The sequence below is a fragment of the Sturnus vulgaris genome, chromosome 2, assembly GCF_052056855.1.
Source record: "Sturnus vulgaris isolate bStuVul1 chromosome 2, bStuVul1.hap1, whole genome shotgun sequence".
Taxonomy (NCBI): domain Eukaryota; kingdom Metazoa; phylum Chordata; class Aves; order Passeriformes; family Sturnidae; genus Sturnus; species Sturnus vulgaris.
In genome coordinates, this window is record NC_142244.1 from 16,386,074 (window position 1) to 16,400,858 (window position 14,785).

At 41.3% G+C, this 14,785-nt stretch overlaps 1 protein-coding gene across 2 annotated transcripts in view; it reads left to right on the forward strand.

Moving 5' to 3' along the window:
• The window catches only part of HTR1F (5-hydroxytryptamine receptor 1F), a 102,764-nt gene extending 88,179 nt beyond the window's left edge, over window positions 1–14,585 (forward strand). Inside the window, exons 3-4 of one of the 2 annotated variants that reach the window (XM_088157903.1) lie at window positions 6,807–6,945; window positions 10,639–14,585. In XM_088157903.1, coding sequence (XP_088014029.1) covers window positions 10,677–11,780 — 1,104 coding nt within the window. In that variant the 5' untranslated portion in view covers window positions 6,807–6,945; window positions 10,639–10,676 and the 3' untranslated portion in view covers window positions 11,781–14,585. The remainder of the gene's footprint in view (window positions 1–6,806; window positions 6,946–10,638) is intronic. The other variant, XM_088157900.1, reaches the window with a different exon arrangement.
• Window positions 14,586–14,785: the final 200 nt, after the last annotated feature.

A 14,785-nucleotide genomic window follows, 5' to 3' on the forward strand; every position in this document is an offset into this window, starting at 1 on the left:
GTTGGAATTTTTCAACCTCAATCCCAGAGCTAAGCAAGTACAAACAGATGGAGCTTCCATGTAAAAACACATATAATTTCTTCAGATGCTGGCAACCACATCCATTTGTCCTGTTCCAACAGCTGGTGATCTGGATATTTCTCTTCAGTCTTACTTGAAGCCTTAGATATTCAGGTCAACTGATGAGAGAAAACATCCTCCTAATTTATGCATATATAACCACCTGTGTCTTTTTGAGAAAGACTCTAACCCATAGGACAAGGGGGGAATATTAGTATATATGAACAAGTCAAATCCGAAAGATTATTATTTGAAAGAATAAAGAAATAAAGGGGAAAAAGAATCATAGAATGTAATGTCAGCATTTAGTGGCTGAAAATAGGAAAACTTGAAATGAGGAAAAAAACCCCAAGGTATTATACAGAAGTGAACACTTGCCTGAATCTGTTCCTTGCTCCTTTCCAGAAGAGTTAACATTATAACATTCTTCAGCTTCAAAGAGCAAAGAAGCATTTTGAACACTAAGGAAATGTAGTTTTCAATGATGACTTCTTAAAATAGAAAATACAGAAATGATGGGGAAAAATATGGTGCAATATACACATGTGTACCTACACAAGGGCAAACAAGGTGAGAACCTGTACTACAGTTCTCATTGCTTGTCAACAGTACATTGATGTTAAAACGTTAAAAGCCTTTTTCCATAAATTTCAGTAGCTTCAGAGGTTAACATTGAAAAAGCATTTTTGAGCAGACAGCTTTGAAGTTATGATTTGGTCTTTTCCAATCTCCTAGTAGAAAAGTAGTTTTTCATGCTATAGTCCATAGGGAAATCCTCCAGCTTCCCAACGTGACAGTTGGGCTGTAAGCAACCCAGGGAAAGAAATTCAGCATTTCCAGCAGTGCTAAGCACGATGTTGTTGTTCCCATACATAACAAACAAGCTGGATCATGCAGAAGCAAGGGCTCACCTTTGATTTTTCCAGGCCTCTTCCAGTCTCTGAAGATCAGCACTTGAGCCATTTGCCTCTGTCCTTTACTCTTGCTTTTTACCATGTTATTATGTGAAAGTACATCTTACAATCTTGCTCTGTCTCAGAAACGACAGGGGCCACAGAAAGCCTGCAATTGCTGAGAATCCACCAGAGGTTTTCTGAACTCTCCTGCAGCAGTTCAGAGCACTGATGTGCCTTCTGTGGATTTGGGCAATTAGATAGATAGCCTGCTTAATGCTTCTTTTCACAACCAAACTGATATTTCGTGTTATCCTGTGCAAGTATGGTCAAACAGCTTTTTTTAAACAGTCATTTTGAAATATATTGAAATACATTGCAAATGTGCACTAAGTTTTCAAAGAATGTTCTTGTCATATAAAAACACAAATTTCATTTTCTCAGCATACAACTTAAGGAGAAATCAGCTGCTAGAATTATTTCCTCTTTATGTTATAATTAGAATCTAAATCTAAAAGTTAGATTTGCACAACCTTTTTTGGAAACTGCATAGGTTTTTTTTACTCAAAACGAAAAGCTGAAGTGCTGCCTACAAGAATCCCTAGGACAAAGTTGTACCTAAACTTCTGTACAGTACTGAAAGCTTTCAAAATCACAAAGTTATATTTTAAAAGATCTTAGAAAGCCAATATCAATAGATTCTCAAAGGAAAAAAAAATTAACAACAGGAGAAACAAAAATTTTGAAGTGCTTCCTTAGGCTATCATTCAAGATTCTTTGGCTGCTTTATCAATGAAAAATTTTGGGGATCAACTGGAGCTGGGTGATCTTAGACAATGATCATCTGTACTGAATTTCCTAGGACAACTATAAGGTTGGGTTTCATAATTAATTCTGAATCATCTGTTTAAATTTTAAGGAGCGATTCACAGTCATCTGTGCTGTGTGTCAAGTGTCACAACTGCATCTGAATTATGCAAAGGAAAAAAGTTGCGTGTGACAGTCTGTTATTTTCCTATCAGAAATGAAAAGGAGTTCACAAAGTATTAGAGAGCTTAAGAGCTGATTTAGTAATCACAGCATCTACAACAAGAGACCTGGCAGATCCAGGAAGCTTCCCAAGATAAATCCTTGTTTCTGTGTTTGGACACTTTTTACACTGTCCTACTGCTACAAGCTTTCTGGAGAGTGTTGTACCCCTAAAAATACACCCAAGGCTGAACGTTTCCAGAAAGTATTCAGCAAGCTTTGATGGCAGCTGACCACAGAGACAGTCATTCTCTGCTGAAATTAGCATCTTGGGAGATTTTGCTGGGCTCCCAGTCCTGACCACGCACAAATCATTTCCAGACCAGCTGCCAGTCTGGACCGGTGGCAGCTGCTGCAGTTTGCCTTCCTCTCATCCTCACTGCTGCAGACACACACTTAGCCAAGGAAACCTGCCAGAAATCTCAGAAATCCCACAGCCTGACTTCCACCTCACCGTGTGGATGTCCCATTTGATGCATCTTAGCTCTTACAAGGAAGTTGCTGTATACTTGTGTCATTCCAATGCAATCCAGCACCAGTGTGGGATACAGACACGTGCAAATACTGAGTAGGGGTACTCCAGCAGCCATCCTGCCCAGCCATCTCATCCTTCCCAGCCATCCCACTTCCTCAAGTGCTCCTCACAGCTCTTGCACGTGATCTACTCTCCCCTCACCACACGCTTGATTTCGTGCAGGCTGTCCTGAAACTTGTTCTGCCTAACACTGATGCATTTAAAGAGAATCACATTGCAGTGCAGCAAGAAGTTGAAGTAAAGAGAAAGGCATGCTCAAGAGCTGTAGAGCAGTTGGAAACTGAAAAGGAGTAAAGCCAAAGCCCAATCTGCACTAGAGAGGTTTTGCCAGCATAGCTGCATCCCAGATCTCAAGACACAGATGGTTTAAACAGCCCTGGAACTAATGGGGTTTCTGCCATTAGCATTTATGCCAACTCACTGAGCGAACATAATTCTTCTGGCTAAAATATTCAGTTGTGTCAGTGCTAGGATTTAAATCCCTAAAAAAAATTATAACCAAACAAACAAACAGGGAAAAAAAACAAACCCAACAACAAAAACTCCACACAACTGGAAAAGCACATGAAAGTAGCAGATGAGGACTTCCTGGTTATCCTGTGGTGCTCAAGGAAAGTCTGATCAGTTACCTGCCCACATTAACACTCTGCCTTCATGCAGGAGAAAGCAGGTCCAAGAATAGTTCTCTGTATTGTATCAGCATTGTGGCCCCCCATGCAGAATATAGCAAAAATCATGTCCTGGTTAGTATAGATCTAAGTTTGAAGGCACAGAATCTGAATTTTCGAATGACAGCCCCCAGTCTAAGTGTACAGGTCATCAAGGCAAGGCAGCCTGGTATCCTCTGGTGGAAAAGCATTGTCTAAAAGAAAAAAAATCAAAAATTCCTCCACAACAAAATCCTGTGCCATGGATACATCACTTTGAGAAAACTTTCCACAAATTCTTCCTGCTTTTCTGGTAGCTTTCCTCTCTGTCTTTCCCATGGAGACTAGGAAAAAAAAAATAAAAACCAAAACATTTTGAGTTCTACTTCCTCTAAAAGGTTGATGCTCTTAATATCCCTACCTATTCCAAAATCCTCAGCTTTAAGGACTTGTTTGTTTTGCTTGAAGTACTTCTTGGCTAGGGCTACATGCACATCATTCAAGGGAAATAGTCTGACTTGACTCAGTCCTGATAAAGGAAATGTTAGAAAAATGCTGTTTAGGGCAAACCCAATGCAGAGTTTACATCTGATAGGATTATCCCATGCCATATGGATAATAAGATCAAAGGGAAAAGACCTTCAGTCTCCAAGATGATCAGGTGAGGACTAGAACAAAGACAAATGACACAGTAAGAAGAAATACAGAGAAATACCCAGTAAGACAAATACTATCTAAAACAGCATCAGTCTCCAAAAACTAGTCAGAGATGAGATTAAAGATTAAGTGAATTTTGCCATCTGTCCTAACTGTAAGTGATCAGCCACAGACTTGAGCTGTTCTTGTGTCACACAGGATCCTGCTGCAGAGGAGGAACACAGGAATGTGTCACCTTCACTCCTCTTCCAGCAAACTCTTCTCAGACCAATACTCCCTCAAAGCTGTCCTGGTGATCACACAACAGAAAAATAATTGCCCAACTGTTGAACCAGGGTATAGTCTGAAAATTATATTTTCTTACATTATAGATTGAAATAGAGATATTTTCCAGGCACACATTTGAAAATATTGATTGTTTTCTTACTGAACCTCCTTTTTGTAAAAGAGTTTCAGAGAGAGGTCTGTCAGTGAAGGAGGTTTGGGACTTGCAGCTGCACACACAAGTGTTCTCAGAGGGCTGTCTAAGAACACATGGCTTCACAACAGAAGGATGAGTGGGAAGTGGGAGAAACAAGGCTGCATTTTATGACTGTTCAAGCAAACTAAAACTGCCTCTTGACCTCCTTGCTCCAGCACTGCTTTGTGATTCCTACAGGTTTCAAGCCCTTACTTGAAAAGGCAGTTTTTTGGAACACAACCAAAGCCATTCTGCATTTTCTACCCCCTGTATAAATTTAATATAAATTTTCATTGATAACAATGAAACAAGCCACTCCTGTCTAGTAAGAAACTAGTTGCACAAATTAGATTAAAAATGGGTCATTAGTCACTTCTTTAATTTACTACCAATCAATAAAAAAGAAAAGAAAAGAAAAAAATCCACAAACAGGAATCTTGGCTTTTCTTCAGCAGGACTAAAGTAAAAACTTTATACTTCTTCTTAATACAGAAAATTTTTGGTTGAATGCAACATTTCAGGCATATTAGATCCAAACTAAACAAAGGATGAATGCCAAAGGGTAGGGATGGGAAGTGAGTGGCCCACCTATGTTATGGAGAGTTCGAGTTCAGATCCCAGCCCCAAGTCCAAGGGGATATGTGCCTCTAAGGAAAGGGTGGTGGCCACGTGGTTACGTGGGATTTTGTCTTTACAGAACATCACCATCATAAATGTGCCATTCTGCTCAGTGTAGAGCTCACACACTAGGAGATGGGGAGCTCAAACACTATTTCTCACATACATTTATTTATTTAAACAGCTATGAGCATCAGCATCAGAAAAGATGGCAGGAAACAGCTCCCATGGGCACTGTTGTCCAGGACCTGATCCTCTGGGGCTCTTCCACAACATATGCAACACAACAGTCAACTAGCCAGGTCATTATCCTGAGAGATCTGGACTAGGGGTTCAGACCAACCTCAAATAAGAGAGGAAACCAAATCACTTCATCTAGCAAATTATAGAAACAAATCACTGTCATCTCTTCTGGAGAACTATGAATAGGGGGATGAAATTTTTTCTTTCTCCAGCCAAAAAATTATCAAATCATAACAGGTTCACTCTGTGACCACCCAAGAACTGAAGCTGGATTTGGGAGTCATGTGTTATATAAGCAAGTCCATCATCCTGTGTTCTTGCTGTTCTTCCTTCCCTCCCCCCCCACCCCTCAGCTAGATTAAAACAGATGGCAGAGGGACATGAAATAAAGAGCAAACACAGGCAAGTGACTAATTTTCCAAAAGGAGACCGAAAGCTAAACCCTTAACTTCAACGTTAGAAGCAGCAAGGAATGCATAATTACTCTCTGAACATCACATTCTTCCACATAAGCAGATGCAGTGGTTGCTACAGATATGATGACAACAAGCCAGGGAAGGATCCTCCAGGCAGGCTTGACAGGCAGTCTGGGACTACACTGCAGTCCTAGAGACACAAGCAGAGAACCTGGCAAAGGAATCACAGTAGGAAACATGAAGGTGAGTTAATTACACCAGGGACATGAGGACAGAGCTATTCCAGTGCTTCCCTTTTAGCAGACAGCACTGTCTTCATTCCAGTCCTGCTCGAGTTGGTGCTTGCATCTCTCCTGTCAGCACCCAGTGTCAGAGGGCAAATTCCCCTTCCCTGGCAGCTTGAGGAAGGCTTCAGACTCTGCATTTCAGCTGCTTCAGTGGAAGCACTACATAACTCTGTTGGTTTTGCTCCACGAGCAATAACACGACAGAGCAGACATTTGGGGCAGTAATTTTCAGGGCTAAGTCTATCAGACTTTGTCATTTTAGCCATTTGGGATTATTTCTGCTGGCTGAATGAATTTAAGGAGACATCCAGAAAATTTAAAGCAAGCATAATCTTTGTTGTGTCTGACACAAAGCATACTGCAGCACATCATTTTGCCAACAGCAGGACTTTTTAGACTGCTACACAGCTAAGAAAAGCACCAAATCGTGGTTCAAGGCACAGAAAGGGATTTTCCTTTGCCATTTTGTAAGAAATCAGAGTGCCTGTGCTCAGACACGGAGGTACCTATCCCTCCAGGACTCAGATTTTTTTCCTTCTTGTGTTATATTGGTATTCAGGGCGTGCTGCAAAGCCTGTTTATTTGCACGTGCTTCTCCTGAAGCGTGCTTGGGGGACAGAATTCCACGTTATCTTTAGTTATATTAGTTTATATTAGTTCAATTGATTTATCTGTAATTTTGTGGTTATTTGTCGTCTGTGTTTCTAGGTCTGTTGTGACCTTTTACAAGTGGAAATTACAAATAACTCCAATCTGTGAAGACTCATCCAGCAAAACCTAAACAGCTTTTAAGATATTCTTCCAGTTGCCAATACATTTCAGGTCTAGACTGTGCTCAACCCCATGGACTCGACAGCATCACCCAAACAGGGAATCTTAAGCATTACTTTAGCATGCATATACAAATATTTGCTGACAGATTAAGAACAGGAAATAACTCTACGTCTGGGTTAAATTGCAGATGTGGGGGAAAAGAAGAAAAAATAAGATTTAAAGCAAGCAGAAATGCAGACTGGGTAAAGAGACTTGGCAACCTCATAATTTCTGCTTTGCACTTCAATCTGCTGACAGACATCTACTTCACGTTCCAGGAAAGGCAGGTGGGTTGCAGCAGCCTTCAGCTGGCAAGGAACTTCCCCTACAAACCTTCCCTGCCTTGTCCCAGGGATGCACTGTGGCTTTAGGAGCCTTTGCAAGAGTTATTGGCAGGAAAGAATTTAAGGACACCAAGAATCAAGTAAAAGTGTCCCTCTACCCTTCCTCCTCTGTTGGGACACCAGGGTTCAAGCTCAAAGTACATGTTCTACATCAGATCCAAGTACAAGCTCATCTTTCTAGAATGGATTTTTTAATCCAAAGCAGCAATATTTCCTTCTACTCACACTTATTATGATGGATGAAGCTCATTATCTTTAGTACAACACCTGGTCAGTTATCTAAAGACACACAGTCACATTAGGAAGGATTTGTACAAGTTTATAAAGCCTCATAAAAACGTTTAGATCCAATTGGCTTGCAGGTCAGAGTAGCCAACAGAGCAAGAGAGTCCTGCTGGCAAGTGAAGTGTTTCATTTCGAAGCCAGCTGAAGCCTGGTGGAAGGTGGAAAAGCTGAAGCACCAACAACATCCATTTTCCTTGAGTGGCCACTAGACAAATTCAATGTTTACTTCTATGATAAGGCTGCCCAGACATTTTCACCCGTGTCTTCTAAACATGATCAGCAAGATGATATATGTGTGTGTTTACAGACAAGGAAGCATTTACATTCAGGTCACCTTAATTTGCCAGATCTAGAAGGGAAGGAAAAAAGATTTGTAGAAGTGGCTAATTCCTCCAAAATAATAATGTTCCTGTGTCCAAGATAAGAGACATGCTATCTTAGGTGAACAGCAGCTTCCTTTGTTTACAGAGCTCTTGTTCAACAACCATAAATAATAATAAATAAATAATGAATAAAGTAAAAGACACCATTTTCACCAGTCTTAAATTCAGGACAACGTAATGTAATCAAAATTTTGAGTCTTTTCAGAGTTTTCCAACAACAGCTGAGTATTGAAAAGGTAATAATAAATGACAACACTTCCATCTGCAGCAAGAGCAGCTGCCATGGAATTTGAGTTATCAGTGATAAGCTGATAGATTCTACAAGAGGGGCACTGAGTTGCCAGCTCCACAAAAGTGGCTTTACAAACATCTGGACTGTAGTAATTCTTCTGAAAATAGTTGCATGCTTAAAATAGTCACTGCTAAACCCATTCCACAAGAGATAAATCATGCTACTAAAAGAAAGCAATATAAATAAACAAACTAAGGTTCCAGGGAATTTCTCTTGTTTTACAGTGAATTAGAGGAAGCACTGTAATGAATTTGCTCAAAAATTGACAAGGAAAGACTAAAGCAGAGGAGCACAGGCCGGCTCTCCTGCATCCTAATCCCGTGTACTGTCTACAGGATCACCCTTCATACTCCTAAAAGTGAGTTGGTTGCCTGCTGAGGACAGAAGCCAGCCATAGCAGTGACTGAACTGAGTTCCTCTTTAGAAAAAAAATCTAGAATTAGGTCACTCTGGCCATTACCAAAAGAGAAAGAAGCAGCAGTCCTCGAATACTGCCAATGCTTTGACTCCACATATTTATAAAGCAATATTTTTAGCTAATGATCACCCAGTAAGGCTGCACAAATTCCCACCAGTTAGAAAAGGATCCCCAACCCACTCGACCAGGAAAGCCACCAAATTTTGTGACTGGCAGTCCTAAGCAGCACAGCCCTCTGCATGGCTCTGCCTCCTCACAGAGAGGCATCATCACTGCACAGAAATGTGCAAGCCAGCATATTTCTGCCACTGTGCTTCTCAGAAAGAGCCTCCAAATCACAGCAGCACTAAGGAAACTCCTTATTCGTACACACCACTTTTACAAATCTACCCATACTATCTTCCTTACTCCACTGTCTCAAACTGAAGAATCTTTCAAAAACGATTAATCAGCTTTCATTAGCTCTAAATTGCTTTTGCCTTGCTTGCAATTAAGGACTGATATCCAAAGAGTTAGAAATTTATAAGGTGATTAACCATAATGAGTAACTGTTTTAAAGTATGATCAACTGCTAAATATCAACAGATATGTTAGATTTTCCCAATAAACTCTTTTTTCCTATGTATTTGCACAAGCTTGAAAAGGAAGATTTATTTAGCAGACATTGACCATTCACCAGATAATAGGATATGTGTATCTGTTCTTTCCCTAGAAGGCAGGTAGTTATAGACAAAAATATCTACAGAATAGAAATTAGCGTGGATTCAGAAGGTTTAAAGGTGATACTGACATGATGAAAGATCTATTTTTACGTTTGTAAAGTATATTTCAAGTTCAGAGAAAGGAACACAGAAAGCACCCACATGTTGTGATCAGCTCATGTACAGGACAAGAATCTGTACAGCATGTGTAAATAGAATCATATAAAATATATTTCCTTTCCTTATGCTTCCATTCAATCAAATGTTGGTCAACCAGTGCTAAAAACATTTTTGAGTAGTCAGTAGTATATTAAGCACTGTCAGAGTTAAAATATCAAATCAAGTGAGTGAGTTGGGTCCAAGGCTATAAAAAGCAAATGGAGATTCTTTTTCAGCCACTCCAGCATAATATCAAAAAGCTTTAGTTATGTAAATAAAACCAAATTTCTGAAAGAAAAGTTATTCCCTAATTTCACATATTTCCCTACATGGTACCCAATGTAACATAAGTGCAATTCAGTACACTCAATCTGTCAGAGATAACCCAACATAGGTGTTCATCAAGTAGATCTTACACAAGAAATGGCAGGTCAATACTCACTAGAGGATGATGCCTGATCCCCTTTAGAGTAGAGCTTGTCACTCACAGTAAAAAGCTGGAAATTCCAATTCAGCTGCACTCTGCAGGGTACTCAGAAACTCTTCCTGATAAGAACATATCCCCAGAACACAGCCAAGAGCTTATTTAATCAGTATTTCCCTGCATTTTCCTTCCTGCAGAGCCATAGGAGGAGTTAAGCTATTTCCATAGAGTCATTAGCAGAACAAGTAGCATCCAAGTTTTCTGCAGTTTCCTTTGGCAGATACCACAGAACAGCAAAACCTGAGGAAAATTAAAGATGTTCTCAGGACTCTAATATATGTATGTATGTATAATACTTCAATTAGACAATAAGTGAACCATTTGAAGCTTTAAAACATATCAAGCTGTTTCATTTTATTGATGTGTAAGAGGAAGATGTAAAATGACACTTTGATCGCACAGTTTTTTTTTCTTCTCCTGTTTGTATGCTGTGTATACAAACCAGCACACATCCTAAGACGTGGCAATGCTTCACATTTCTGTTTCCTCTTCAAAACTATGTTAAGAGATCTCATGTTTAGCTAATACACGAGGAATGAGTCATTTATTGATGGGGGAAATGAGTTTATATGGGGAAAATAAGCATTATGCCTGCTGGATTAATGTTTTCAACAGTCATTACATTGCTTAGTGGAGCAGACAGCACGAGCCTAAAAGTAGCATTAGTGCTTATTTTAGGATGAGGTTGTTCACATTTAACCAGTTTCAGGACTCTTCTACAAAGATTTCCAGATAAGTGCTTTTAGCTGGAGGGGAAGTAAGTATTTTTAGCCGCTCAAGGAACCAGGCTAGAGTTTGGAGCCTGAATAATTTCTAATGATAAGTTTGAACTTCTTGTCACCCTAGGGTCCACAGTCTTTTAAGATGACAAAAATCAAGGGTGCATTACCTGAATGTTTTTACTTTTCAAACAGGTAACTGCTACGGGTAAAGATCGTCTTTAAAAGGGAACATGGATTTAATAAACTCAACTGAGCAAAACAGTACAGCAGAAGAACCTTTCAAATGGGCAACATCCAAGATTCTTGTTTCCATTACCCTGTCTGTGCTTGCTCTAATGACAACGGCCATCAATTCTCTCGTGATGACTGCCATAATTGTGACAAGAAAGCTCCACCACCCCGCCAACTATCTCATCTGCTCTCTTGCAGTGACTGACTTCCTTGTGGCAGTCCTGGTGATGCCCTTCAGCATTGTCTACATTGTCAAGGAGACCTGGATCATGGGGCAGGTGGTGTGTGACATTTGGCTGAGCGTGGACATCACATGCTGCACTTGTTCCATCTTGCACCTCTCCGCCATCGCTTTGGACCGGTACAGGGCAATCACGGATGCCGTGGAATATGCCCGGAAAAGGACACCTAAGCATGCTGGCATCATGATAGCAGTTGTATGGATCATATCCATTTTTATCTCCATGCCCCCTTTGTTTTGGAGGCACCAGACAACCAGCAGGGAGGACGAATGCATCATCAAACACGACCACATCGTCTCCACCATTTACTCCACGTTTGGCGCCTTCTACATCCCGCTGGCCTTGATCCTGATCCTTTACTACAAGATCTACAAAGCAGCAAAGACATTTCACAGGAGAAGTGTCAGCCGGATCGTGAGGGAGGAGGGAGTGAATGGACAGGTCCTTTTGGACACAGGTGAAAGAAGCACCAAATCAGCTTCAATGCCCAGCACAACAGAGAAAACCTCAGATGCCCTGGTGAGCTCCGATAAAATCAACATCACCCTGCGAAGCCCCAAGTCTGAATCCAAGCACGAGAAGTCCTGGAAAAAACAGAGAATCTCCAGCACAAGAGAGCGAAAGGCAGCAACGACACTGGGTTTGATCTTGGGGGCTTTTGTGATCTGCTGGCTCCCGTTTTTTGTAAAAGAAGTAGTTGTTAATACCTGTGAAACATGTCACATCTCAGAAGACATGTCTAATTTCCTAGCATGGCTGGGATATATAAACTCCCTTATTAACCCTTTAATCTACACAATCTTTAATGAAGATTTCAAGAAAGCCTTCCAGAAGCTTGTACGGTGCGGGCAATACCTTTAAGAGTGTTCTTTCATATAAGGAGAACATAGTCATTGTTTTTTAACCTGTATAAATTTATATAACTGAGATGGCATTTGTTGTATTTAAGGCAAAGCACCAAGACTCTGCATTTACATTATAATGACTTTTTTTTTGTATAGGTAATATTGGGAGCATTAATTGCCCAAGTTTTAAAGAGATGGATCATCTGGGATTGGTTTTGCTCTAGAAAAAGAGGTAGCATACTGCAGCTCTGATCCAACTGGGATTTGCACAGCTGCCTAACTTGAAGCATAAGGTATTATCTTATATTTGAAGGAAATATGCACTTGAAGTAGACAAAGAAACAAAACTTTTTTAAAGGAACCCTCAGTCATCAATGAAATGTTAAGTAAAACATACACATTTTAAACCCTACTGATATAAGATAGAAAATACACCATGGAATGACAGTGTGATTTTAATAGTCTGGCACAAGCCTGCAACATAGAGCCAAGCCATTCACAGCCAAGGGCAGTAGCTTTAAATATATCTACCATCATCCTATATTAGTCAGCTGAGCGAGCTGCAGCCTTGACTTGTCCCATAGATGGATTTCCCTGGGTTACACAGCACCCCAGCAGCAGGCAAGGGGCTTTCATGGGTTACCAGTTTCATGACAAGCCAGTATTGGGACCTCTTTGCCATTGCACACCCACAGCAGATGTGATCCCCAAGGGAAACAGCCAAATATCTGGGGCACCTCCAGTGAGCTGGGTACATGGAGTGCCCAGTGCTCTGAGGCACTGCTTCCATGGGGAAGGGAAGGCTCATAAAGAGCAGCTGGTTCTCCTTGTGGAGAAGGGAGAGAAGCAGGAGACAAGGAGACACTCTTTTCTCCATGTCCTCATGCCTAGCCAGGCACAGAACCTGTGGCCTGCAGCACCAAACCAGCCACAGCTCATGCCAGGGCTGAGCACTGCTGATGGGGGGTGGCTTAGTGAGGTCTGAAGAACTGGGGCTGACAGCTCCAGCTCAGCAGGCTCAGCCCTCCACCCTCAGAAGTCTGATACCCCTGAGCCTTCTCTCAACTGCCCCGAGCACCAGGGCTGTGCTCCCTTTCCAAGCAAGTGAGAAAGCTCCACAGTGCTGGCAGTGTGGGTCTCTGGAAAAGGCAGTGCAGCACCCTTCTGCATCAGGGAAAGAGGGAGTGACCTCAGTATGCACTGCACACCTGGGCAGGGGATCCTGTGGGATGATCACTGAGAAGCTCACCTCTAAACCCCTCCTTCCCCCTGAGCATCCATCCACATCCCATTCTCTAACTTAGTTAGTCAAAGATGACCTCTATGAACAAATCCCTTCCAAGGCCTGAAAGATGGCAGCCTGGCCAATCCTGATTGACATGCTCTAGATGCCAAACCATTAAATTGTTAAGACTCACACCAAAGCCCAGATTTTGCACTTTTCACGACAAACAGATTCAGGCTGTCACTAAGAGCCCAGCTCCAAATTCTTTGTCAGACATTCAGTGCTGCCCCACAGGAAGAGGGACTACAAACCTCACTGTCAGCAGCAGCAATCTCCTGCAAAGGTGCTCCAGTTTAGCACCTGGGCCACCAGCCTAGAGACACCATAAAGGAACTGAGACATGACAGAACCATGGTCACCTTTAGTTGGGGAGAGGTGTCACTGGCCCTTGCAGTTATTCTTCCAAGAGACTTTCAGGGGTTTGCATTAAACCAAAAAAAAAAAAAATAGGAAAACACTGGGAAAAAAAATCATCACTGTCATTTCTCTCCCCCCTCTGTATTACAAACTTGTAGTTTGTAATAATTTTTGTATTTCCCCCACTAGCTATCAGCTGACACAACAGCTGTGAAAAGGGTTTTCTGCAAGATGACGAGGTTTGAAACTTGAACTAATTTGTTTCTGTCACTTGCAATTTACTGTATTCTGCTTCTGCATCAAGGTCCAAATGAAATGCTATTCAGAATCACCAGAAACAGTGCATTTGCTTTGCCGTTGATTTCAACACAGCCAGGAATCTAATGGAAAGCTCACTTGTGACACCATGGAGCTCTAGCACAGCAGTGGCACAGCTAAATTTTGAAGATACTGGGATGCGACCGAGTGGAATTGGCTCATGCTCAGTACAAACCAGCATGCTTTATTACCATTGCAGTCAGAGCACAGCCTCTGCAGCCCCCATGACCTCAGCACTGGCTGCATTATGCTGAGAGAAAAAATTGCTCTCAGCATCAACTGTGTCCTGCTGTCTCCAGAAAGAGCCATGAAATTTAGCTTTCCAAAAGGATTAGCAGATTAGCACAGAAAACCCCACTAAATCATTCACTCTTGAAGACCTCTGTTTCCCACATTTCCTGAGTCATAACCCTGGGTGTCTCAGGGGAATTCATTTCTCTCCCCCTGCCTCTCCCTTTATGGCTGCTGGAGTACAGACTATATTGTTTATCCTCTTACTCGTAAGGTGTTTGACAATATCTTGTGAAATCAGATTGGAAGGAAAAATAGGGGCTGCTTTTCAGGAGAAAAGATACTTAAAATACTCATTTAAATAATAATGGGTGAATCTCAAAGAAGGAACCACATGTAGATAAACAGAAAATAGCTGTCATTTATGGACTGTTAACAGTATTATACTCTGAAAATAATTAAGCTGCTAAACATTTCTCAAGATCCAGGGGTTGTTTCTTTTTGTATTGTTTTCACTGAGCTGTATCTGCTCACCTTTCAACGCAGCAATGGGAGAGGCAACTACAAGAAATCTGATCAAACAAGTGGGCAGTTATTCCATTAAAAGCACTTGCGGCTTGTGGACCATCATTTCTTGGTGTCTGACTGCGACTCATCACTCATTCCTTACAGAACCCACTGTGCCAAACACTTCCCCACACAGCACCACACAGTATAATTTCATCTCTAGCATTTACCCATGCATGTGATGCATCCAGAAAAAAAAGAAAATAATTCCCCTTTCAAAATGGACAGAGGTTAAGATGTCTGCAGAATGCTGTTTTCCCTCC